The sequence below is a fragment of the Lepisosteus oculatus genome, chromosome 10, assembly GCF_040954835.1.
Source record: "Lepisosteus oculatus isolate fLepOcu1 chromosome 10, fLepOcu1.hap2, whole genome shotgun sequence".
In the NCBI taxonomy this organism is placed as follows: Eukaryota; Metazoa; Chordata; class Actinopteri; order Semionotiformes; family Lepisosteidae; genus Lepisosteus; species Lepisosteus oculatus.
In genome coordinates, this window is record NC_090705.1 from 11,696,927 (window position 1) to 11,723,768 (window position 26,842).

The window sequence follows — 26,842 nt, forward strand, 5'->3', positions numbered from 1 at the left end:
ATACAAATTGTCTCAGTGTCATGTGCTTTGAATAACATTTCTAGATTTTTGGTAAAATTATTATTTCAGAGAAATTTAGCAATACATGCAAACTACAGGACTTCCCTTCGATATTCCATAGAGGTCGCGATTTCAATCTCGGTCCAGAGTCTCAGTCCAAAAGGTGTTTATAAGTAATCACTAAATCATACATACAGTATCTGAAAACCTTGGTTTATTTGGTCGTGTTATTTGTTAGTTTAAGCCTACTGTACTTTAGAGATCATTTGGAACACAAATCACAATACCCTTCGGTTATGAAAGACCAGAGATCCCTTAATGGAACCATAACTTCCAAGTGTTACTATTAAAAAAGGGTGATTAAACTGACATCAAGAGACTAACTGTGGTGGTGCTCTCAAGGACCAGTAATGGAGACCTTTTTTCGATTATGAAAAGTAACTTTAAAGTAGCATAACAACCAGTTAAAACAATTACTTGTTAACAGAGTTAAAACAGAGCTATTCTACTGTAATCGTTACAATCTGAACCGCAGCAGTTGCCATATATCATAAGCAGTCTTTCGTTGAAAATAAAAGGTAATCCCTTTTGTACGCAGGCGTCATGAATGAAGTTACTCGTCCATCACTTGGAGGAGGGGTTTTCTGCTTATAAAGTACGAAGAAAAAATTCGTTTAACCTAATCCGTTGGATAGGTGTCGGTAACCACATCTCTTTTATCCTTAGTATCTAAAACAACGGTCTCTCTCCTAAAGTTCAGTGTTTTATATACTTGTTGATTTCCTTTCCGAGTTTTTTTTTTTCAACTTTTGTAATCAACATGGACAGCACCTTTGATAACCTGGACGCAGTTGGTTTTCTGAAAATCTGGCAGCACTTTGACGCTGATGGTAAGGTCTTGTTTTATAAGCAATCATTTTCAGAAAGTAACCATTTATGGATATTGAGTTTATCCGTATTTTATATTCGTTTTTAGACAAAGACGTCCACACAATGTTTTGTGTTCAGGTCAAATAACAGATACAGCTTTAGAAACAAATGCATGTGAAGTGATTGTACAGTATATTTTATTTAAAAATCTCTGGTACAAAACGCTCCAAACCTTGAGGTATCTCAAACGTTATTTATGCTTACAAACACTACTTATCATAACAGAAGTAGTTGTTCTGTTTAGCATGTCTGCTTTTAAATGAAACCCAATTTATAGCATATTTTTAATGTTATTTTAATTGATCCGAAACACTACTTTTCAAAAGTCATATTTAAACGCATCACTGCTTGTACTGATTTCGTTCGTGTAAAAATACTAACTGCTGTTTGTTACGTTCATAGATAACGGCTATATTGAGGGAAAAGAACTCGATGATTTTTTTCGCTATATGATGAAACAACTAGGTGCCGGGGTAAGTTCCGTAACTTCAGTCGTTTGATCCTCAAAAGAGTTTACATTCCCTTCTCTGAATGGCTGCAGATAACTTTCAAACCTTAAGGCAACAGAGCATAGCTTCAGAAAGTTCTTCTCTTGGCAGTACCCCAGCATTTGTGATTTTCACTTTTAATGTCCCAACTGATTTTAAAATGGGATTTGCAAGGACCAACATATATTTTGAAATGAATCATTTATTACAATTTTATGATTTAGAATGTGAAATGGGAGCTTGTCTCATCCAGCTAACTGTTTAATGCTTAGTTCAGTGCTAGAAAGAGCTATACAAAACATGTGATCCACACTTTTTCCAACACAGTATCTTCATATTCCTTGGCACACCTGAGACCTTTCCATATTGCTGCCTCACAGCACTGGGACCCTGGGTTTGATTCCTGGAGTGCTATCTTCTTGGGGTTTCTATGTTCTCCAGGGTTCTGTTTAAATAGTTTTACTGTGGGTGCTCCAGTTTCCTCCACAGTCAAAGACATATTGGTAGGTAAACTGGATTCTGGGATAGCTTGCGCTGGTGTGAGTGTGTGAATGTCTGTGCTCGTCTGTCCCCTGCAATTGATTGGCATCCCATCCAAGGTGTGTCCTGCCATGCGCCCTTTGCTTGCCAGGATAGGCTCCAGCTCCCCTGTGACCTTGAATTGTATGAAGCAGTTAGGAAATGGATGGATATTAATTCTCTTAAGTCTAATGTAAAATATATATATATATTAGTTTCATATAGTATTAAAGGCCACCAATATTTTGTATCCTTATCATTTTTCATCTCTTGTATGGGCTAAAAGCAATGGATCATTCAAAAGTGGGGGAGTATGACAACAAAAACCCAGAGCAGTAGCAAAAGATGTAAATGTGAGAGTTATGGACCCCATTTAAATGCCAGTTCCAATTCTGTCATGCAATACAGGATTGTAGTGCCCTTTGAAGCCAGAAAGCAAACATCTGTAAAAACAAACACCTGCAGCTCACTTACTTCTTCTACTTTATATTTCAGCCTAAACCTACTGTACATACATTTCTTCTGATAGTAACAACATTTCGCATATTGACAAATGGGGAGATTCTAAGATCATCATAAAGGGCTCTTATAGAGTGTACACTTTTTTTTACAGCCTCCTTCCTGATTTGAAAGCACAGATTTTCCAAGAGGAGAGAAGAAGGCTGTATTTTCAGCTGCAAGGAACATGATAATGCATTTCACAATTCAATTATGTTGTTCTGGTGTGTTCCAAATTAAGGATTTCCTGTTTTCCTGCTGAATTTATCACACACCAAAGATTCACAGAACTGTTTGAACATTTCTGTGAAATGTTAATTACAATTTATATGTAATATTCAAATAAAATACATGTCACAGTTTTCCATTTTTATAAAAGAAAACTCTCCAGCTGATTTAGATAATAAATTCAAGTATCACCAGTGAAGCTCTTTTCATGAATAGTGCTTCACTGTACTTAACTACAGCATAAGAGAGCCGATTTAATGGCTGCTAAAAATAACTGCAATTGTGTTATACACAATGTGTCTAAATAATGCATTTAAAAAGTGTGTAATATCCATGCATACTGTACTTTTCCAATCCTCTCTTTATTTAATAAGAATGACTAAAATAAAGAAAAACATGCACAAATATTACATAGAAGGTTTGCTATGCTTGCAGACGTTTGCTTCAACAGCATCCCTTTCATTGCCTGTTAAAGTTCTCACTATGAGAAGATTATTCCTCAAGATTTCATCACCTTCATCTTGTTTCACAAATTTAAAATAAAATGCATTGCCCAATTTTTATTTTATATTGCATCACTGTAAAAACTAATCCTTCTTTACCTTCTCAACACTAACGTCTTATATAATAAAACCCATGCTCCTGGTATTTTGATTTACAGTGCATTTTAATCACTTATGAAGTCATAAATCCCCTCACAACAGTTTGCCACAGAGCACTTTACAGAATTATACTGCAGGCATATTCATAACAAAATGTCAGTCTTAATAAAACTTGTCTGGGGGATGTGGGATTTTGAGATTTAACAGTAAGTCTCACAAACCTGGAGCTGCATCAAGCTTGGTAGGAAATTCATTTATTTTATTATATTGCTGAGTAAACTGGTTAGTCTTCTACTTATTGACTTCTGCTTGTAATTATACCTTGTGTAGCCTAGTTAAAATGTGGATGTTTTAGACTGACAAGTGGGAATAGTGTAATTTAATAAATATGGCCTTTTGTCCATTGTCTGCCGGGTTAGACTCCGGTCTACTGCAAATCCATGTAGTACTTAGCAATTATTGAAAACGGATAGATGGATATCAGCATACACAAAGGTTAATGCACTAAAATCAGGATGGAAGTATAATGGTGCAGATTCCAGATGTGCTGTAAGTCTTTTATGTGTATGACACTATAATATGCAGTACAAGTGACCTAACCTATTAAGCCTATTTTAATCATTACATTTTTGGAACAAAAGTCTTCAAAACATCATGTGAACATTTATTTCATAAAACTTTAAAACAAATTAATGTTCACATTCATATCACTTTCATAGCCACTTATCTAATTCAGGGTACGGTGGCCCAGAGTCTATCTTAGGAAACAGACACAAGGTGGGATACACCCTGAACCCTAGTCCACTGCAGAATGCTCATATTAATCTTTCAAATACAATTCTAAAGCTGAACACCATGTTTCTAAATGTTTCACATACCATTCAAAATGGAGCAGGATTTCACTGAGACTGTCTGCATTATTCCTATTGTTTTTCCTGACAATGAAACAATGAAAAAGCCTGTGTTTTCTCCTATGCAGTATTAATGAGAAGGCAGAGTAGCCTATTGCCATAATGCATTTCTGAGAAATGTAGCATTGTCATGCCAACAGGAAATTGATTAGTTGATAAAGCTCATTAGGACAATTCTTACTTTAATAAAAAATATGTAGTAAGTAATGAGTGTCCAACAAAAATGTTCTCTTTGATGTCTTGTACAGAACTATACAACATCTGTTAAAAACGTTGTTCCATGCGGATTACACAAAGCATTTTTTGGAAAAATGCAGTCACACCTGTTAAAACATGGATATTGTTCTTTTTTTCCCCTTCTTTTAAGGCACACTTGTAGCTTTAGTGTTATATACAGTATTTAGTAGCTTCTTTTCTTATTGAAGCTTAAGACCTTCTAGAGCACTGTTTTTTGAAGGAGTCAGTCGACTATTCATTAAGAGTATATTCATTAGGAAGTGAAACATGATGGCCTAATTCTATGGATAGAGACCATATCACACAACAATGTTGTGTATTTTTACATATAATTTTATTTCAGTTTATCAAACAATAAATTCATGAAAGATGTGGAACAGTAATGCATGTTCCTGGGGATATTAATGCAGGCATTACCATTTTTGGCATTTCTCAGGAATTGTAACCTGTTTTTTACCTCTTAGTTTTTTTTATTTTGAAAACTTACTTGCAAACTGCACAAGGTTTGTCAAGGAGCAGTCCAAAGGAAGTTCATATCATACTGGAATATAGCACCTTGCAAATTCAGATGATTCCTATGGGTTTCCCATTTCATTAAAGTACAAAATAATACATGCCACTTTTTTAAACAATATTTTTTCCAATACATTAATGTTGAAACTGATGACTTCTAAGGGTAATATAGATTTCAGTAAATATCAGCAAAACTCAGATAAAAAAACAAAATGTTGTATGCAGAAGTATTAACACCCATGAACCCAATGTGTGGTGGAAGTACTTTTGACAGCAGTTGCTGTTAATTGTTTTTAGAAAGTCTATCAAATGTGCAAACATATATGGTGCACTGTCTGCCTATTTGTTTTGGCAGATGTGCTGAACCTCTTTCAGGTTGCTTGGGGATCCCTTATGCACAGCAGTTTTCAAATCTTTCCACGGTATCAATAGGATGTAAGGCAATAGGATTTAACTGGGATTCTCAAGGACATTCAATTTCTAATTCTTACGTCACTAATATTGTGTTGGCCTTGTGCTTCGGGTCATTGTCCTGCTGAAAAGTGAATTTTTGTTCTAGTTGTAGGCCTTTTATCTAGGTCCTCATAAACTTCTCAGTCCGTGCTAATGAGAAGCAGAAATACAGCATACCATAATGCTGCTACCACCATGTTTGACAGTATGGATGGCTTCAGATGTAATACTTTGTATTTACATCAAAATGTTAGGATTTTGTCTTTCCTGACCACAAAGCCTTTTGCCAGGTTGGTAGTAAGTGCTTTGTGAAATGTTTGTGTTGTTCCATTCAAACCCCTTTTCTGCAGTGAGCATGATGTTGTTGACCCATGGACATATTCTCCCATTCAGCCACTGTGCTCTGTAACTCTTGACCTACTCTGAAAAATTTGTGGCTCTTGAAGGTAATTGTGTGCACTTAATTTAGATTTGTCACAGCAAAGGGTATGAATATTTATGTAATTATGACTTTTCAATTCTTCTTTTGTTTTTCACTGAATGTGTGGAGTAGATTGTGTTCATAACAAATATTGCACTTTTTAAAGCAACAAAATATGAAAACTGTGTAAGGGTCTGAATGTGGATGGTCTACTTTGTCAAGGTATTCAATGTAAACACTCTTCACTTTGGCATTTTGAAAACATACAGAACTTCATAAGGTTGATCAACATAAGCCTCAGGAGTTACACATTTTAATGAAATAGCTGAACAAAATCCCATATTTTCCCAATTGTGTAAATGACATTATAAAATTTGGAAACATTTTAAAAAGAGAATCTATTTATGAATAAAATGTACTGTATATCCCATTTACATTGGCAGAAATAGCTTAAGGAACAGGTAGGCTCATGAACAGAATCACGTAGCTGACGAAAAAAAGTAGACATGATTGAAATCTGGCTCATATGAAGCAATCATTTTTCATTACAAAATAGTAATATGACATTATTGAAGGTTGTGTTCTTCAGTTTCCAACAGGGAATAATATAATAATTGTGTTGGCAGCATCTTGATTAGGGTTCTGATGTGAATGAAATCTGTTTTTAAAGATTCACCTTCTGTTCTCTATAATGAAAATAAACCATAAATGTGGCTTGTTTTTAGCATTTATTCTGCAGCATCGTCCTTATGGTCTTGAGTCTTTCTTTGCTCAATATACGTACTTAAGAAGTGATTGAGACTAAACATTGATTTTCTTATTACAGAATAACATGGATATTGACCAAATAAATAATCATTCATTAGCATCTGCTACACTACACTACACTACGCTACACTTGAAAGCAAAAAGATCCATTTATTGGATTTAAGATAATACATGTGTCAATATTTTTAATGTCTTTATACTGTAGAACCATCACGAGAATAGTGGCTTAGGAGAGATCCTTGGGTTGCCATTAACAGGGGTAATCAGAAGCACAGTGTCATGAATGGTATAGAGGAGAATGACAATATGGAGATAACACAGATAATCTTTCCATTCAATTAAAACATTATGATATGAGCAGCACATCCATCCAACCATTACCTAACCACTTTATTCAATACTGGGTTGCAGGGGAGCCTGAGCCTATCTCAGCAAGAAACAAGCACAAGGCAGGATACACGCTATACAGGATGCCAGTCCATCTCCAGGCACACACAGATACAAACATCCACACACTCACACCAGGGCAATTTTTTACCGAAAGCTAATGAACTTACCAGTATGTCTTGGGACTGTAGAGGAAACTGGGGTACCCAGAGGAAACCCACTCAAACACAGGAAGAACATACAAACTCCATGCTGATATCACCTCAGGTCTGGAATTGAGCCCAGGGCCACAAACAACGATGCTAAACCATTATGCCACCTTAAGATAATCTGTAAAAAAAAAACCTGAAAATTGATTTCATGCCTGATTTATTAACTGCACATTTTATTTCAAACAACAAGTTAAAAAATCCTTTGTGCTGATGTTTTCTTATTCTGGTTAAAACCTAAGTAAATAAGAACAAGAGTGTAAAAGTATATTCAAGTGTTACTTAAGAATGAGTATTTTGTGTAGTGCTACTTAAAATGTGAATATACTGTACAGTACAAAGTCTATTATGTGCTTTGTAAATAACCAGACTGAAGATACTTAAGCTATTTTTCAAAGCTATAAGCTACTTATCAAAGGTTTTATATGTACAGTTAGTAAAAATACTTCTTGAACTAAAATTTTGTTTTTCACTATTTGAGTATGAATGTATTGTACATCTGCCCCTTTAAATTTTTATACCTAGTGGTATACATTCAAACATTTTCTGTACAACAGCATACAAACAAGTTATAAGAGTGGCTATTTGTTTTTCAATAATAATAAATTCATTAATAATAGTTTATTTACATTGTCATCAGGAACCATTGTTAAATTAGTCTTTGAACTTTTTTCATAGATTAGTCTATGAACTTTTACATAGTTGCTTAAGATTTAAATTGTCAACAGAAGCAAACAAAAAAATTAATCAATTACAGGTTTACATGGAAGTGGTTTGTAGTTGTCCTTTGGTTGGGCCAGAAGATAGTATATTTTCAAGTGGTAATCACATTTTGAGTACCTAGTTCTTGTCAAAAACAGGATCAGAATAAATAAAATAACAGAACTAGTAAAGCCAGCAGTATGGATTGAAACAACAATTGAAAACAACAGACTCTTCTCAATGTCCTTGTGTACTTGTTTAGCTGATTTCTTTCTTTCTGCTCTTTTGAAGAATAAAATAACAGAAGAGAAGGTCCAGCGATTAAAAGAGAGATTTATGTCAGCCTATGATGCTACTGCTGATGGACGCCTACAGATCCAAGAGGTAAAGTTGATTGCATTCATTCCTGAGACTTTTTGAGTTTGCATGATATACAATATACTGTAGTTACTTGGCATGGCATCAATCATACTGTAAATACACTGTAATACTGTTCATGCAAGAGCTGCAGTGTTACTTAGACATCTTTTTAAGGATCTGCTTAAAATTGAAAGCAAACTTTCAGCATCAAAATGTAACTATTTATAATAAAAAACAGATAGAGGCTGAAAAGTAAAAAAAAAATTGTCTTCCATCAAGTGTGATGCCTCCAAAGGAAAATGTTTATTCTTTCTACTTTACTTTTCAATATGAAATTAATCTCTACATATTTTTACTTATGAAAAAGACTTTGATGATTATGTTGACATGTCTTCTACATCTTCAAATCATTGTGAGGAAGCAATTAAAAAGGCAGCAAAATGCTAGAATATATTGATAAAAACATAAAATTGAAATCTAGGCATTTTTGTATAATGCACTTTTTTAGAATGCTCTGGAATCAGTCAAAATATACAGTAACTAGCAACCCGATTCATTATAGGTCTTTAGACAATATCTTAAATTGATAGGCTTTTTAGTCTTGAACAGAGAAGATTAGGAGGAGCCTTAATACAAGTATTTAAAAGCCTCAAGAGCATTGACAACTCAGTTCAAAGCTCTTGAGGCCAGCAGAAGTCTTCATAATGAACAGTCAAACATAAACAAGAGGGCACAAGTGAAATCTATGTTGGAGGTGTATTTAAAACTAAGAACAGGGGGTGATCTTCCCCAAGACATGGGAGAATTTGGACCAAACTTTCCAGATATGTTGTTGAAGCCAATAACCTGACTTCTTTTAAAAAATGGTTGGGTAAGACTTTGGGATCAATTAACTACTAACTAACAATGAGCTACAGTACATGAGTCAAATATCCTCCTCTTGTTTGTACAGTAACGTTTTTTGTGCATAATTCCCAAATTTCAACCTCTAAAGGGATTAACTGACAAGGTGAAGTACAGAAGGTCTCTTTCAAGTGCTGGAAACAGACAGACAATGTACTGTACCACCAGGAATATCTGTGGCTGTGCTGGTGGATTAAGGATGCAGCACAAAGAGACCTCTAATCTTTCTCTAAACATCATCAGCATCAAACATTTTCATAATGATATGCCTGCAGTGATCCTCAATAATAGATCCATTATGGAGATTTTTAAAATTTGGACAGGAGTCATACATGGTTGTGTCATCACTCACATTGTATTGTATTTTCAGTATTTCCGAGCTCTATGCTTCATTTGATAAAGTTGGATTAAGTAAATAAATATAGACTCAAATAATTATCATTTCTTTTTGTGGATTAAATTGAATTCTACTTAGTCTCTATAGAGTAGTAGATAAGTGTTGTTTACACCAGTAGTACACCAGTAGGTCACTGATGAGAGGGGGAACATGTATCTTCCAGTGAAGGGAAGACTGTCTTAAGGCAATATCTTAAATTGATAGGCTTTTTAGTATTGAACAGATTCCCTGTCAGTTGAAGGGTGAGCCCAGTTGAGTGTGTCAGGTGTGCCAGGGGTTCCAGGGAATGAAAGGAAGAAAAATGGAGAACTAAGAAGAGTTTGACAGGAATTTGTCTGTATGTCCCGTGGATTAAAGGATTGAAGAACTGTTCCACAGGAGAAGGAGAACTGAAGATCTTTAGCTGACTAAAGACCACCCAAACACACACATGTAACCTGATGACATACTGGCACATGTGGCACATGTTTGTGGTCTGGGAGTCGACATTCCCACAGACTGTATGTACCTTGACAGAAATGAATCTTTAAGTAATGGTCAACTTATTTACAGATGCACATGAGAAGATGAGAGCAGAAGATTCTTCCAGTAACCACCAAAAGCACATTTGAACCATTGGTTTGGATCGGATAAAGCTTTATTTTTTGCTTTATTACTGCATAAAATAAAATTCATAGAATATATTTACAGTATAAAATAGTTTTTTTTTGTGGCACATTTAGAAGGTTTTAGAAAGTTTACAATAGAAAAGTTTAGAATATGCTATCATAATGCATTCCTTATTCATAACAGAAAATCAAGAAAGAAATCTGTTGGTTCAGAATATTTATGATTATGTCAGGAGAATGTTTGTCAAAAGACACAACCTATAAGCCAGGGAGAGTCCTTGAGGCCTTTTGTTCCCTCTGGTTGTTGAATTTTATTTGAAGTAAAGGGCAACACTGTTTTGTGTAAGAGGAGACCTATGTGTAGGAGTTTAGAATCGATCAAACAAGTTCATGTGTAAGCTAATGATCTTGACTGAAGCAAAATAATGGAGCACCTCACATAGTTATGAGTATCTTGAGATGATTTTTGAAAAATGTATAGAAGTGCACAAATTTCAAAGCACAAATCCCTGAATCACAGCCAGACAAGGTTTAAATGGTCGTTACATTCTAAGACTATTAAATTTTAGTAGTTCTATTCTTAAAACCTTTGTTAATTTTATCAATTTTTCATGTTTGTGCATGAATGAGGAAGTAAGCAAAGTTTGAAAATGCATATTGATCTCAATTGCTGTTACTCAAACAGATTATGTTGTGTATCTTTCTGTTTGATTGAGCCTGTGTTTTTATTTAATGCTTCTAACACATTACTTATTTCATATATTGAGTATTTTTCATGTGTTCACTAAGGATGAACAATTTCTTCCTTAGGTACTAGAAGAACAAAGTTCTGTATTTAAACATTAGTACCATAGAAGAGGCAGAAGTATTTTGGTGACTAGAAGCACTGAAGGTGAATAAATCCCCAAGTCATGATGGTATCTTAGCAGATGTACTCAAGGAAACAAAAGATGTTATTCAGACGCCATTGACACAACACTTCCATCAGTAACTCAAAACAAGAAAATCACTGGTGTAGTCCACATAATAATTCCTTACACTTATATAGCGCTTTTCTGGACACTCCACTCAAAGCGCTATACAGGTAATGGGGACTCCCCTCCACAACCACCAATGTGCAGCATCCACCTGGCAGCCATAGTGCACCAGAACACTTACCACACATCAGCTATCAGTGGGGAGGAGAGCAGAGTAATGAAGCCAATTCATAGATGGGGATTATTAGGAGGCCATGATTGGTAAGGGCCACTGGGAAAGGACGCCGGGGTTATACCCCTACTCTTTTTGAGAAATGCCCTGGGATTTTTAATGACCACAGAGAGTCACAACCTCGGTTTTATGTCTTATCCGAAGGATGGTGCCCTTTTACAGTATAGTGTCCCCATCACTATACTGGGGCATTAGGGCCCACATAGACTGCAGGGTGAGTGCCCCATGCTGGCCCCACTAACACCTCTTCCAGCAGCAACCTTAGTTTTTCCCAGAAGGACTCCCATCCAGGTACTGACCAGGCTCACACCTGCTTACCTTCAGTGAGTTACCAGTTGTGAGTTGCAGGGTGATATGGCTGCTAGTGATTCTAAACATTTGTAGAATGGGTGACTAAAAATGAACCACGTGCAGTAAATGCAAACCAAAATGCTGGGCTTCTATTTCATGTAAAGTTATGGAAACAATTGTTAAAACTAAATTAAAGTATCATCTATATGGAATTGAGATACTAGTGAACAGTCAACATGAATTTAGAAAAGCTAGACCCTGCCAACATAAACCAACTTATTTATTGAACAAGCAACTACATAATGTACTCACAGAAAGCATATGATATGGTGTATTTAGATTTTCAGAAAGCCTTTGATTAAGGTTCTCATTAATGATACATTCTCAAATTACAGGCAATAGATATCCAGGGAGACCTGTGTTTGGATTGAGAACTGATTAATAATACAAAGCAGAGTACAGATAAAGGATGAATGCTCAGATTATACTGAATGCTTATTGAGCTCAATTGCTGTTACTCAAATGGATTATGTTGTGTGGCTTTCTATTTGATTGAGCCTGTTTTTTTTTGTTATTTAACACTTCTAATACAGTACTAATTTCATATATTTTGGAAAACAGCAGCAGAGTTGTGTTTGTGTTCTAGCCCATTGAGTGTAACAGAAACTGTCACTATTGAAAACCAAGGTTTTCTTTTGAATAATTTTCAATCCCAGTGATGTGACTTCTAATACACTTGCAAATAACCAGAAGAGAAAATACAGAATTCAGAGGCATTGGGAACTAATAACAGCAATGACCTTAGAATTAAAATACACAATCTCACTTTTACATGTGGCCCTTTTGAAGGTCTTTTAATTAAAAAGGATTTACTTTGTTGAACACTGACATATCTGTCTGTTGTACACTGTGTATATTAAATTTACTTTGAAATTACATTTATATACATATCATACTCTACAAAGCAAAAAACAAAAATAGATAAAAGCTTTCAACTCAGACATAAACTCAGACACAACTCAGATATAAAGTTATATAAAGGCACAGATCAAAATAATTGTTTTAAAAAAGTTGAAAATGCTTTGTGAACAGTGAAACCGAACATTAAGAATGGAAGGTGTATTGTACCACCCAGAAACTGACTAGATAAAGGTGTTCCTCCAAACTGAAGTGCTGGGCAAGGAGATAAATCTTGAGAGAAGATGCTCAAGGGAACCAGATTAAGTAACTTAGTAAGAGCTACTGAGTTCAGTGCCTGAGATGGGAGAAAATGTCCAGAAATATTCCAGTCCCTCAACAAAGTAGATCTACAGTATAGGGTCTTGCTCAGGGGCCCAACAGAGTAAGATTCCTCTGCCAGCCACAGGATTTGAACCAGCAAACTCCTAGCCACAAGTGCAGAGCCTTAGCCACAGAGCCACCGCTCCAGCCTTGGGTGAACTTCTTTCACCCATAAAAGTTTTCATTTGAGCATTCAAGCCTATACATTTTAATTAACATTCACTTTTAAAAATGTGCATATATATATTTTAATTCAATAAAATGGAAGGGATGAAAACTTTTAAAAGGCACTGTATTTATTGTTAGTTATGCCTTGTACTTTCTAACCACCAGCAAGCATTGTAAGGCTGTAAATCTCATTTCCTGTATTTTCACAGTTAAATCTAATAATGCACTTAGAATAATCAGTTCACAAAAGCACAGGCTGGGCTGTAATTTTGCAGTGTTGTTTTTCAGAATGCTAATAAAATTGTGGGTTAACATTATCATGGGCATACTCTTTGACAATGCACAATACCGTGAACTAACAGCAGAGCTGCACTTTGCTGAAACATAAATAAAGATACTTGTGGGCCAGAATTTAATTGTCTTGGCAGCCAAGGAAAAGTTAAAAGATAAAGTTCGCCCTTTATCTCTGTATTGGCGCCTTGATGCTGCTGTTGTGCCAGCTTGCTATTTTATTGCACTGCTGTCAAGTAAGACCCAACTGAGGCAGGTAGAGCATTTGAGCAACATTGATAAGTCATATACAGTATAACCACATTAAACACCATGAATCCGATCGTCACAGGGATCTCTGTCACTCTGATGAAGCAAGCTTTTAAGAATAACTGAACTAAAACGGGCTGAAAAACAGGTGCAGTATTTGGGGGATAGAGAGCATTTACAGTAAATCTAATAACTTTAGAACCTTCTAGGACAGCATGAAGAGAATGACAGGACTGTCCTCATGCAGGAATCCAATAGTGATTGATGAACTTCTGTTTTCAAATGGACTGAATGTGCTGTTCACCGGGTGTAATAAAGCAGATACCCCTGATAAATGCTTTAATATATTAAAGTTAGTTTCACTTAACAGTTCAGACAGGGTTATCATTAATGCAGACCAAGTTATGAATACCTTTCAGTGCACAAAAGTTTGCAATGCAACTAGCTCTGATAATATAAAGGGATTTATTTTGAAATTTGCAAGAGAATTAGCTGCAGTGTGGCAACCAACTTTCCAGATGTCAGTAGACATGCATACTATTCCTGTACTATGGAAAACCTCCATTATTATACCCCTCCTAAAGAAAACCTGTCAAATAGAACAATTTTAGATGAACTGCTATTGCGTCAGTTACAGTATGAAGAAATAATGGGAGAGGATTTTGGTTTAGAATCTCAGTAAATGCTAAGCTAGATGCATTTCTGTTTGCTTATGTCACAGTACAGATACAGTAGTTACCCTCACTAACCTTATTTCAAAGCATACTGTATAAACAAATGAAAATCATATGCTAGAGTACTTTTCCATCAAAATCAGACCTGGTATTTTATTATAAAAAATCATCTAATTACAGGTTAATCCATATCTGACATTTTGGTATAATTGCAGGTATAATTTGGTATAATTACAGCAGGTTAAAGGCAATAATATACCTTTACCAAAATAATAACTTACTGTACTGTGGAGTACCCCAGGGAAATAAGTTCACCAGCGCTCTTCATTGTCTATACCAATCATTTAGTTGCTTGTGGTTCAATCCAATTCCTAATCAAATTTTCTGATGATTCCACCTTAGTGATTAACAATAATCATTCAGTTCTGCCATGTAAAGTGTACTGCAGTATGACATACAGTAACCATCAGTCTTTCTGTACAACACAAATCTAAGATAGTCTATTTGTTATACTCTAACAAAATGATTAATTCTTTTAGCCCATATTCCATAAGTGAGTTTACAATGAAAGGGTAATGGTTCAAGGGTAAGTGCAATCAGTGGATTATGTTCAGAAGTGAAGGGGTAATGTGGAATTATATGGGCTTAGTGTAATGCTACAGGGTTCTTGCATAGTTTAGTGGATTCCTGTAGGGGTGGTGTGAAATGAATATGTATGGATAGAAGTCTGTTATTTAGTATTATATTTATATGTAATGTTTACTTATATTTGTTGGTATGTTTTGTACATTTCTGTGTGTAAATCATAGCTGCTTTGATATACGAATTTATGCAAAGTATCATATTGTAAGATAGGTTAGTAATGAGCAGGAAGGGGAGAATTCCAGCCCGCATTTGCTTGGTAGCAGCTGAGCGACTGATTGGTCTGATGGTCTCGTCCAGCCACTTCTTTTGGGATTTGAAGTTACATGCTTCAGCAATATACTGTATGCCTGAGTAGCTTGTTATGGACTGCCACAGTCCTTTCTGTAGAGAAGTATCTCCTGTTTCTCTTGGTCTTAAATGCACCCTAAATTTCCATTCACATTGTCTGGTTTGGGTTTTACTGAAGATCAACATCTCTGTTCAGATCAAACCAATCAGTGTAGGACATTTTTAAACCACAAATGTACAGTACTTTGTCAGTCTTTTCAGGCCGATTCCAAACAAGCACCATCTTTTCTAACACGTCAACAATTGTTTGCAATAATTTTTAAAGGTTGATTTAAGATTGAGTTCTAATGGAATTGTCAGTTTTCAGTGTTTGCTCTCTGGTGATGATCATTGAGAGTACTGCATATTGCAAAAATCTAATAAGAGAAAAATAAGATACTAAGAAAAAATATTTAGTAACTTAATTACATATGTTCTGTAGACCTTTCACAGAACCATGAAGTTCTATGTGTCTTGTATGATGAACATTACCAATGTGATTTAAATGCATGCTTCCAAAGGAGAAAGGCAAAATGTTAGAATGCAGTTAATTCATTTAATAAGAATTTAAAATATTATTTGAAATACAGTATTACAGAACTATAATTAGTATTTTCAATCTGGGAGACCCACTGGTTGTATAAAACAAACATGTAGTGATATCTGCATGGAAGCACAAACCTTTAATAGAGCCTTTCAAATGCAACAGTCACTGAAACGTCTTCTCTTTGTCATATTTAGCTGGCCAATATGATGCTCCCTGAAGATGAGAACTTCCTACTGCTCTTCCGCAGAGAGACTCCACTGGACAACAGCGTGGAGTTCATGCAGGTACTGTAGGAGCCTAGTACTTGTAAAGCAAAGATGCATTCTCAGTGGTTAGATAACTGGGGACCCACATCTCTGTTAGCTATTAAAAGTGCCTGATATGCATCTCAGAGAAATAAGTTCTTTTGATTGTAAAAAAATGCAGTATACTGTATGTAATCTTACTAGTTTGTGAGTATACTGTATCACTGTGAGTTGACTAACAAGGATGTTGAGAGAGACAAACCTGGATAATGTACAGAAGATTTGAATGAAGCCTTAGGATGCTGCTATACCTTTAAGAACAATGTTTTTTTTACTGCAACATTTTCAGTATATATTTACCTCCAGTCTCCAGTATTGCCCTCAAAATGGACCACATCTGGGAAAATATATGGGCTATGCCCTGGGAAAAACTCAGATTGCTGCTGGAAGAGGTGTTAGTGGGGCGCTCACCCTGCGGTCCGTATGGGTCCTTATGCCCCAGTATAGTGATGGGGACACTATAAGAAGGCACCAGCCTTTGGATGAGATGTAAAACCGAGGTCCTGACTCTGTGGTTGTTAAACATCCCAGGGCGTTTTTCCAATGAGAGTAGGGGTGTCCTGTCCAAAATTTCCATTGGCCCTTACCAATCATGGCCTCCTAATAATGATTTGGCTTCATTCCTCTGTTCTCCTCCTCTGTGGCTGCCATTGCATCATCCAAGTGGATGCTGCACATTGGTGGTGGTGGAGAGGAGTCCCATTGCCTATAAAGTGCTTTGAGTGGAGTGTCCAGAAAAGCACTATAATTGTAAGCAATTTATTATTCTCTTGTTACATTTAAATATAGTTATGTTTTTCCATGTTAAACTCTCTCCAGATCTGGCGCAAATATGATGCTGATAGCAGTGGATTTATTTCAGCCGTAGAGCTTAAGGTAGAGTATGAATTTATTCTTAATTTCGTTAGGTATGTTGAATTTTGAATGTGTCAATTTCATTTTTTCAGTTGCGTGTATGTCAGTTTCATTTTTATTACTTTCCTTCAGATGTATTCAGATGTCTGGTTGAATAGTTCAATACATAAGTTGTCTCATCAGAACAGACTAAAATTTTCAGCTTCTGATGTATTTTAACTGCTGTTGGCAATATATGCAGTACTTTAATATCTACTCATCCACCTCCTCAAAAAGACTGCTTTAAACAGAAGCACAGAATGAAGCACAATAAATAGACTAGAAATACTTCACATCTTCATGACTGAATGACAGTACCATTCAAAGTGAAGGTCAGATACATACAAAACTGCCATATTAATATGAGTTACATTTCAAGAATCCCACTTGTTTAAAATATGGTCAGACAAAGAAAATGACTAAAGTAGAAGAACAGACAACTGATAAAGATGTCATTCATTTGTGCTCTTAACCTTGTGGATTTTATGGAATGTCTATTATACAGTATATCTGTCCTTGCACATGTTCCAAAACAGTACATACCATGATGCAGATTTTGGTATATGTGTTTAAATTAAACTAAAATCCATTCATAACTGCTGGAATGTAAAAATTGACATCCATCCAACACCTTATGGCAAGCTGGAATTCAAGCCTTGGTTGAATAAGTTGAGTGACTATTTTTTTAATGTAATTTGTGAACACTATTAAAATTATAAGCAGTGATACAAAATGCAGTTATGGAGGTATAAAAGATGTACTGAGCAAAGGCTTCATAGCAGGGTATAACCAAATGTTTAAATGAATGCAACCAGATGCAAAGTAACCAGTACAAGATATAGAAATTGCTACACACAAGGTTAACAATTATAATACAATTTACCTGTATAGCAAACTTTTTGCAAAAACACAAAGAGAATAAAAGATTCTTCAGACCTTAGTGTAACCCCATGTGATTGTCACATGCTTTTCATCCATTACCTTTTATCCTTGAAAGCAGTCCTGCAGGCTCTTTAAATCTCACGGTTTCAGGAACCACAAGATACAAGGCCTGGCCACTGGAAAGATATACATGTACTGTACTTAGATACTGTACACACAGTGGTTCTGCATGAACTCCTGAAAGAAAACCGTTGAACTGAACACTTGAAACGTACAGGATATAAAATGAAGGAGTCCAATTTCTCTCCTCCATTAAAGTTTTTTGCAGTGGATGAAGTATTCAGTATTTCAGCCTCATACAGTACCTCCATAGAAGGGAGCTTGTGTTATTGTGGCTGCATCAAGTCTGATGCACTGTGTAAATTGCTGGCATCCAGCTCCAGTCCTGAAGGGCTGTAGTCCAGCAGGCTTTATATTTCTCTTTAAAACCACAGGTCCTGAGAGCAAGTAAAACCTTCAACTGCCACCTAAATGAACTAATTTTCTTCAAAAGTCCATTTAAACTAAAACCTGAAACAGGACTCAAGTTGGGAACACCGCGTTTAGGGGTGGACAAATGACATCTATCATAGTAGGAACTGAGCAATTTTTTTCTTACCGTTTTTGTCTGTGTTTTGTAGATGGATTTAAGCACAACTTTTTTTTTAGTACTTCCAGGAGGCAAAAAGTTTACACACAAGCATTTAAGCACCTAGCTAAAGTACACAAAATCTAAACTGTTGAAAATGTCCTGTATTTTACTCCCTTCATCATTTTTTGCTGTCAAATTAGTGTCACGCTAAGAAATGGCTTGAACCAAACCTCAAAGGGGCTACAGTATGTAAACATTAGCACAACTTTATTAAACAGTATGTTTTCTAATTTACTTTATGTGCCACAGTATGTTGTAAACACTAAGGCCATTGAAGATTAAAAACAAAGCTTTGTTTTCTGTCAACATAATATTCTCATCCCTATTTAAAGACATCTATAAATCTATTATAAATAATTAATATAATATGACATAGACACATTATCCACAAGAATAAAATGTGACTGTTTAGATTCAGTATATGCAAAGATGTTCAGTATGTGCAAATACAGTACAATTAATGCAATATCTTCTGTACAGTATTTAGAATAGTTCTTAGGGCCCAACCCATAGAGAAGAAATCTTTTGCCATGACCACAGGCCAGTTACTGTGCACAGTATGTGCAATTAAATGCCACATCCGTAGCCAACTTGTTCTTCAGGACTGCTATGAGTTAAACGCTGCTGAGACATACTGTATGGTGGTACAATGTTTTTTTTCAGGATGGTAGTTGGTCCTTTTTTTCAGCCCAAATCATATAGATTTTAAGTAAAACTGTTACGCTAAAGCATGTAGCATACTTATTGGCCAAAGCGCCACACTCATTTCAGAGTGATCTGTTTGCATTAACCACTAACGAGGAGAAAAATATCTCCCTTGTTTTTTCTCTCCACAACAGAGCTTCCTGAAGGACCTGTTTCAGAAACACAAGAAGGTCATTTCCCCTGAGAAACTGGATGAATACACAGATGCAATGGTAATTGAGTCCTGTTATTATATCTCTGATTTATCTGTGAAACATTCTCTTTAATACTCTATATCAATCTGTTAAATGGCTGAAGTAATTTACTTAATGCAGATCTCACTCACCAACAGAGTAGTCTTTCTGTGCCATAAATTTAAAATGTTTTCATGGTACATTTTCATACACTTGAGTGACAGTAATTATGAGTGTTTGCTTCAGTGTTTACTTCTAAATTCAATTAAATGTACCAGAGAAAAAGTTGTATATTATTTTATTCAATGTATTGATTTCAAATTCTTGTAATTAAAAATAGAAATTTGATTAAAAGTTTATAATAAACAAATCTGTAGTACACTGGCAGCATTAAAGAATGTTACCGACTTCTAGTGCGTTGTATTAGGGATTAGCACTGCTCTCTTGGAAGTGTGGATCTCTCCTTCTCTTTGGAAGCTGTGTTGATGGATCTGGCTCACAGAAATGCAATGTTTGCATTAATAATTTCCTTTCATCATTAATGGCAGGTAACATGGAGTTTACTTATCCCTGATAAGGACGACTACAATTATAAAATTATCATTTCAGAAGCTTGGTCAGAATGGGTTTTGAAACTTTGGCTTCAAATAGATTTTACATAATTCCACACAAATCTCTTTCGAAGTGTGGTGCTGCTGACATTTCTTGTCATTTAGTGCTCCATGCAATTAAGTATTTAGTACCTCATGAAAATGACAGTCTAAAGATTTTCACAAACAGATACAATAATAGCAGTGTGGAATTGATCAGATAATTGCAATAAGGAACTGATCTGTTTTTTTTACATTCAGGAACTGTATTTGTCCTCAGATGGAGTGTACATTTAAAGGGAAAATTAGTTCAAGTAGGTAGCCGTGTCAGCATGTGTAGGTTGCAAAGGAACAAGTAAACGTTTATTCCATGTTGAAAAGAGAAGAAATAACGTTTCAGCTATGGAGCCTTATTCGGGTGTGTGTTCTTCACACCTGAAGAAGGCTCCACAGCTAAAACGTTGTGTTTCTTTTCTAATCTTTTCAGCATGGAATAAACCTTTACTTGTTCCTTTAAAGGGGAAATTGTTTTTTTAAAATAAAAGCACTTTATTAAAATACACACTTCACAAAATAAAGCAATAACATCACTATCAAAATAAATGTATGTAAATAGGTTCCCTGACCTAGTCCTGTAATAATTACAGTACTGTTTATGCCACTACAGTGTCCTCTGATAATCTGTTCCAGTGCAGAAATATTCAGCATCACTTTGTTATTCCTGTGTATTCTGCACTTCAGCTTGCTTCTGCAATGTCAAACTGTACAGTAGGTCTTGGTTGTATGTGTTGTGCACAGCATTCTTTCTATAGCAGAGATCTCAAGCCCGGAATGTGTAGAGCCCCAGTCCTGTTATTTCTATCAGCCTGTTGTTTCTAAAGATTGGGAACACCTGTAAATTAATGATCAATTTAGCACTTTCATTTAATCTGTTCCAAATGAGAACTGCATTTCATGAAGGATGAAAGGTGCACAGATTGTGATCCTAAATTATATCTAAATGACTTAATTTAACAAATCACTAACTTATTTGGTCATGGTGAAATCATTCCAAGTCTTTAGACATGGGTAAATTTATGGTGAATTAATGGGTAAATTAATGGTAATGGAAATCTATAACAATAGATTTGGCTTCTCCAGAAACAAGATTGGAGAATGCTACTTAAAAAAACCCAATTGAAGTTGCCAAAGAAATGTTTCTTTATATGTGTTATGCATAATTCATAATGTGCCTTTTCACATGAGCTGGATAAGTAAATGTTATAGTAGTCTTGTGGTATCACTGATAATAACACCTCTTGCATCTTTAAAAATGCTGACTTTCATTACCCCACCTGTGAACTACAATTAGTGTCTCATCATTTAAAATAAAAGGTCAAACAGAATTGGATTCTTGTGGAACTCTATAAAATGGGTACATAGTATAACAGGCTTGAAGACAAAGGTACTGTGGTACACTGAGTGAACAGATACACACTGCTCAATCATTTCTCTGTACTACCGCATAAATAATCTCCAGCTTGAATTTCCTTGCAATTTTTAATATTAGAATGTGAAATCAGAAATGCTTTCCTTCAGAACAGAAATTAATAAAGCAGTAAAAAATCCCCTTTAATATTTGTTTTAAAAATATACACAAATATGTATATGAAGAATAGTATTTAGTGGTGTTTTTCACTTACATATAACTTTTTTTACAGCCGTCATATGCCATAGTCAGAATATGTACCGTAGTGTGTAGTGTACGTTCCCAATAGGCAAAACCCTACTTTCTTCTACCATAATGTTAATAAATGCTTGAATCCTGTATGTTACTATCTTAGTTAAGCCATGAGAAGTACAGCTGTAACTAATTACAGTCAAATATTTATGACTTTACTAACCTTAGCCATTTCTTTTAAGAAGTGCAGTATAATTTTGGTCCTTGTTAATAACTTATTATATATTCTGATTTATACCATGATTCTATTTTCTGATTCAAAGATTCTAAATATTTCTCATAGTTAAGTCTTTCTTCATCTTTTTTATTTCAGATGAATATATTTGACAAAAATAAAGATGGACGTCTGGACTTAAATGATTTAGCAAGGTATTGACGAAATTCAAACATACAGTATAACATACATAAGCTATTAGTTTATCTCAAGTTGATATTGCTGTTCAGCTCAATCTTACTGTAGTTACTTTTTTTGCTGTCAAATCTGAGACTTAAGTGTTGTCTTCTACTGTTCTGTTGAAGAGACACATTGAGACCATTTTAATTTACTTATACAAAACTGTTTGGAAATAATATTCGAAGTATCTGTATTTTAGACTTGGATTCAAATTCAGCATTTTCCAAGAAATGCTGGTATTATGGTTTGCTTCGGTACAGTTCATATGAAAAACCCCTTAAGACATGGTTTTGTGAAATTGAACCCAAACCTGCTTATATTTTACTAGAAGATCCCAAAAGTCAAAACCTTTCAATTTTGTCTGTTTATTTTTATATTTCTGAATGGTCCTTGTGTTTAAACATATATTTAGAATTTACAAAATATGAAATATCATGTAAGTCTTCTAAACCAATTAACAGGAGATACAAAATTAGTAAATTGGCATCTGGTGTTTTCTAATAATTTATCTTTTCTATCTCCTTAAAGAATCCTGGCTCTGCAGGAAAACTTCCTCCTACAATTTAAGATGGATGTGAGTGTTCTCCTTCCTCCTCATCAGACCTTTATTATTGTTTTACTTCAATGTGCATTAAATATTTCCTTAACATTCCTTGCATTTACATTTCAGGCTTGCAGTCAGGAAGATAGAAAAAGGGATTTTGAAAAGATATTTGCTCACTATGATGTTGTAAGTATATATTATATTATGTAATGTCTCTATGTCATTAATACAAAATTCCTAATAAAAAAGAACTTCCATTAAAAACCATTCTATCTGAAACATTCTATATCAAGTCTATCTGAAACATTCTATGATATGAAGAAAATTGGGATCTACCATAAGACAAGCTATCTAACCTTTAATTAAATCAGCTAGTTTATTATATACAGTATAAGACATCAATTCAGTCTATTTTTCCTGTTCATAAACATTGCACATCTAACTTAAACCTGTTTAATATATAATTTGGTAAAATTCAAGACCTGTTGTTCTAGTGTTGCACTTCAAGAAACAAAGTAGATTTAATTTCACTTTATACATATAACCCATGTCATAAAGCACAACATTTGAATTGAGAATAAATATATATATTTTAAGTCAATAAATATAGTTATAGTCAGGTTTGGTATCTGTAGAATTTTAATATTTCAACATTAAATGTAGAGTTCTTCATTTACCTACTAAAAATAATGTTCTCCTTTTTTGAATAAGTATAAAATGAAACCTTGAATTAAAGTTCAGAAGACTAATTATACAAAATGTTGCCCAGTAATGTAATGGTTCTCTCAAACATATATTTTCAATCTGGGGTGCAATCATTTGTACATAACCCGTACACTCTATCAGTGCTGAGTGCCCTTCAGTCACACAAATTATATTACTTTGAATAGTTGAACAATGTTAAATGCATTTGTTACCTTTTTACACATACTCAACTCCCTAAGCTGAATTTATTTGCCTTTTTACCTTAATGAATTTATGACTAAATGGTTATATTCATTAAAATATTGCTTTAATAAAAAAAACAATAAATAACTGTCCTTATTTGAATATCAAACCTACCTCAAAGTATGCATAGTTTTATTTTTTTAAATTGTGAATATTCATGAAGTGATATTGATAATGAATGTATATAAATGAATCAAGAAGGCAGAAAGTCATCTGTTTATTTCCCTTAAAGCCAAAAATCAACCGAATTGGTAATATTTTTGCAGAACCACTCTTTACTCAATGCAAATAAAGAGACAGACTTTGTCTTGATGAAGAAAGCATATAAAGCCAGCATGTGCACAATTATTTTTCTTCTCAGGCTCAAACGTTTTTCATGCTCTTAAGGTAACTTTTTCCATTTTCAAATCTATTCAGTAATAAAGTAAAAGCCTAAATTTAAATACTTCCAATACGGTTTTGGGTTTTGTTTGCTTGAAAAATTGTCTTTGTGATTTTTTTATGCTTACAGGAATGCCCACAATTAAACATCACCATAATGATGCTTTATTTTAACTAAACACTTTTTAAAAACATACAGTACAGATTTCAATGCACTGATTTAGTATGGCACTTATTTGCGACAACCTTTATTACTCATAAAAGGCCCAGTTCTATAGTTTAGAGGTTTTCACTTGTGTACAAATGTTTTGCCAAAACCAGTTACCTGTATCAACACCTTTCCAATATCAATATTCCCTCTTATTGAGAATCACATTTAAGAAGCTCACAGCAGCTCACTTTGATAAGCTAAATCTGATAAAAATGATAAACAAAGTCATGAAAGGAAATCCCACATGCACTCCAGAAAGACAAATCCCCCATCACTAATATGTTTAATTGTTACGTCTAGAAAAATAGGTACCTTAGCTGAAAATACTGAAGACTTTAGTATTCCGGCATCTCAGTGTTTTAGCAAAATAACATTATATTAGCTTGTTTTATTTATTCATGTTCATTCACTAAGTGTTTGCGTGAAGTCTACATGCATTAGCAATCACAGCCCGCAATGTGGGCTCTTCTAATGAAAGTGATCTCCACTTTTACTCAATTCTTCCCTCTAAACAATTATGAATCTCACAATAATTGCTGTAATTATTCATTTCAATATTGTTTTTATCCAAAACCACAAACATTTTTTATCCATCTATATAGCTAGATTATATGCAGCAATGTGAATCAGCAATGTGAATCAATTACCTTATGTAAGGATACAACAGCAGTGCCTCACCTGGGATACAAACTCAGAAGCTTTAAACTCTGTTGTGAGATTAGTTATAACCATCACCTAATGATACTGCTTCAGAATATTACTCAGAATATTTGCTTAATCTCAATGTAGCACTACCTTTTTATATTAACTGGTAGGGTAGGTAGATCCTGGAAGTAATTACTGTATATGACTGGTGTGATTTCTTCATCACAAACTAAGTGATTTATTTTGTTACAGAGTAAGACAGGAGCATTAGAAGGGCCAGAAGTTGATGGTTTTGTCAAAGACATGATGGAATTAGTTAAGGTATGTTTAAAGCTGTTAATTTCATTCTGTGTCTTGTTAATTTTACAATCAATAAAATATCATTGTTTCACATACCGTTGGTGTCTACAGCCCTGATTAAATCAAAGTTCGAATGACCCTTCTAAAGCAAACAAAAAATATTCCTTTTGTTTAAAAAGAGGCTTCTTTCTTCTCACTTGAAATAATCCTTTCTTGGGTGACTTTAAGGTGGGTCAGAGTTTGATTTCATTCTGCCCTAAAATGTGAAACATTTCAGTTAATCATAAATGGAAAATTTGAATGTTTCAAAAATAAAATCAGTCTTTGTTATAAGTACTAGTTTATATTTTATACTCTGACTCTTATTTTATATTCTTTTCTTCACAGCCTAGCATCAGTGGTATTGACTTGGACAAGTTCCGCCAAATTCTGCTGCATCATTGTGATGTGAACAAAGATGGTAAAATTCAGAAGAACGAACTAGCGCTATGTCTGGGATTGAAAGTAAACCCCTAATTTACTAATGAGCAAGAAGCAATACTATTGTGATTAGCCTGCAAAGCAATGATAAGCTATAACATGAGCTTTGGACCTATTGGCATGATGTAGCTTTTAGATTCTGAAGAGTATTGCATTAGGAGTGGAAGCTGGAGTATGTGATGGTATATGAACAACCAGTATGCACTCTTCTATTCATTGCACAAATGCTTGTGGATTGTGTCATTGTGGGTATGTACTGTAATATTGTTGCTGATATTTATGTCTTGAATTCCCATAGTAGTAATTCAGTAGCAGAACAAAAGGATGCTTATATGGTCAGTACAGGTAAACCAATTGCTTCTATATTGTGGTTGGCAAAGTATTGTCACCAGTGAGAGAGTCAAAAGAAAGGCAACACTGATTAAACGTGAACTTTCTTTTTTTAATATTACAAACATTAGATTTATGAATGTTGTGATATTTCTTGTGCTTTGCTTCTGCTTGATTGTAGCATTTTGCATGCGAAACCAACCAAGTGTTTTCTATCTTGACAATCAAATAAACCATATTAGTGATGAAACTTTGTGGATTCTATTTTGTTCTAGATCTTAAAAACTCCTAAAATGTGCTTTATGAGCATATTATATCTATCATGACTTTTCCATCTGTACCCTCTAAGTTTTTGTTTAGATTTTGGAAGTTTGATCAAATTTCCATATTTATTTAATTATAACAGAGGGGTATTTTTCAGTTCTCTTCATTTTGGAAGCCCTCAAGGGAGTGAAACGTGCTACAATCTGAATCCCTTTCCCCAAACATATGCTTTTGCAGAAAACATCACAATTCTTGCAAAAACTCATTTCCATATAATTTTGATACGATTAATGAGCATTTTCAGTGCTCAATTGCTAAAGGATAAAGATGTTTAATGACAAGTAGGTTTTGGTGACTAATTTGGAAATAACTTTTTAGTATGGCCATTACGATTCTAACAGCTTGTTTGCAGTCCTTGCTTTACTTATACTGTAGCAACTTGTACAGTACAATAACATCTAATTTTCCTCCTCAGTGGCCTGCAAAGGGACAAATGTATACATTTATTACTAAATCACTTTGCTGTAGCTTCCATTCTTATTTTTTGTTATATCTGTAATGAAGAAAAA

The 26,842-nt window shown here is 34.6% G+C and overlaps 1 protein-coding gene across 1 annotated transcript; it reads left to right on the plus strand.

The window, feature by feature from the left end:
* Window positions 1–11: 11 nt before the first annotated feature.
* On the plus strand, window positions 12–26,259 carry scgn (secretagogin, EF-hand calcium binding protein). Its single transcript, XM_006635942.3, has 11 exons — window positions 12–890; window positions 1,333–1,403; window positions 8,158–8,250; window positions 16,011–16,100; window positions 16,941–16,997; window positions 19,428–19,505; window positions 22,090–22,145; window positions 22,699–22,744; window positions 22,841–22,900; window positions 25,152–25,220; window positions 25,587–26,259. The coding sequence occupies exons 1-11, from the start codon at window positions 821–823 to the stop codon at window positions 25,713–25,715; spliced, it is 819 nt and encodes a 272-aa protein (XP_006636005.1). The 5' UTR covers window positions 12–820; the 3' UTR covers window positions 25,716–26,259.
* Window positions 26,260–26,842: the final 583 nt, after the last annotated feature.

Coding starts and splice junctions, on each gene's coding strand:
- scgn (XM_006635942.3), top strand. CDS start 821: ATGGACAGCACCTTTGATAACCTGGACGCAGTTGGTTTTCTGAAAATC. Junction 1,404..8,157: donor TGAAACAACTAGGTGCCGGG/GTAAGTTCCGTA, acceptor GCTCTTTTGAAG/AATAAAATAACAGAAGAGAA. Junction 22,901..25,151: donor TATTTGCTCACTATGATGTT/GTAAGTATATAT, acceptor ATTTTGTTACAG/AGTAAGACAGGAGCATTAGA.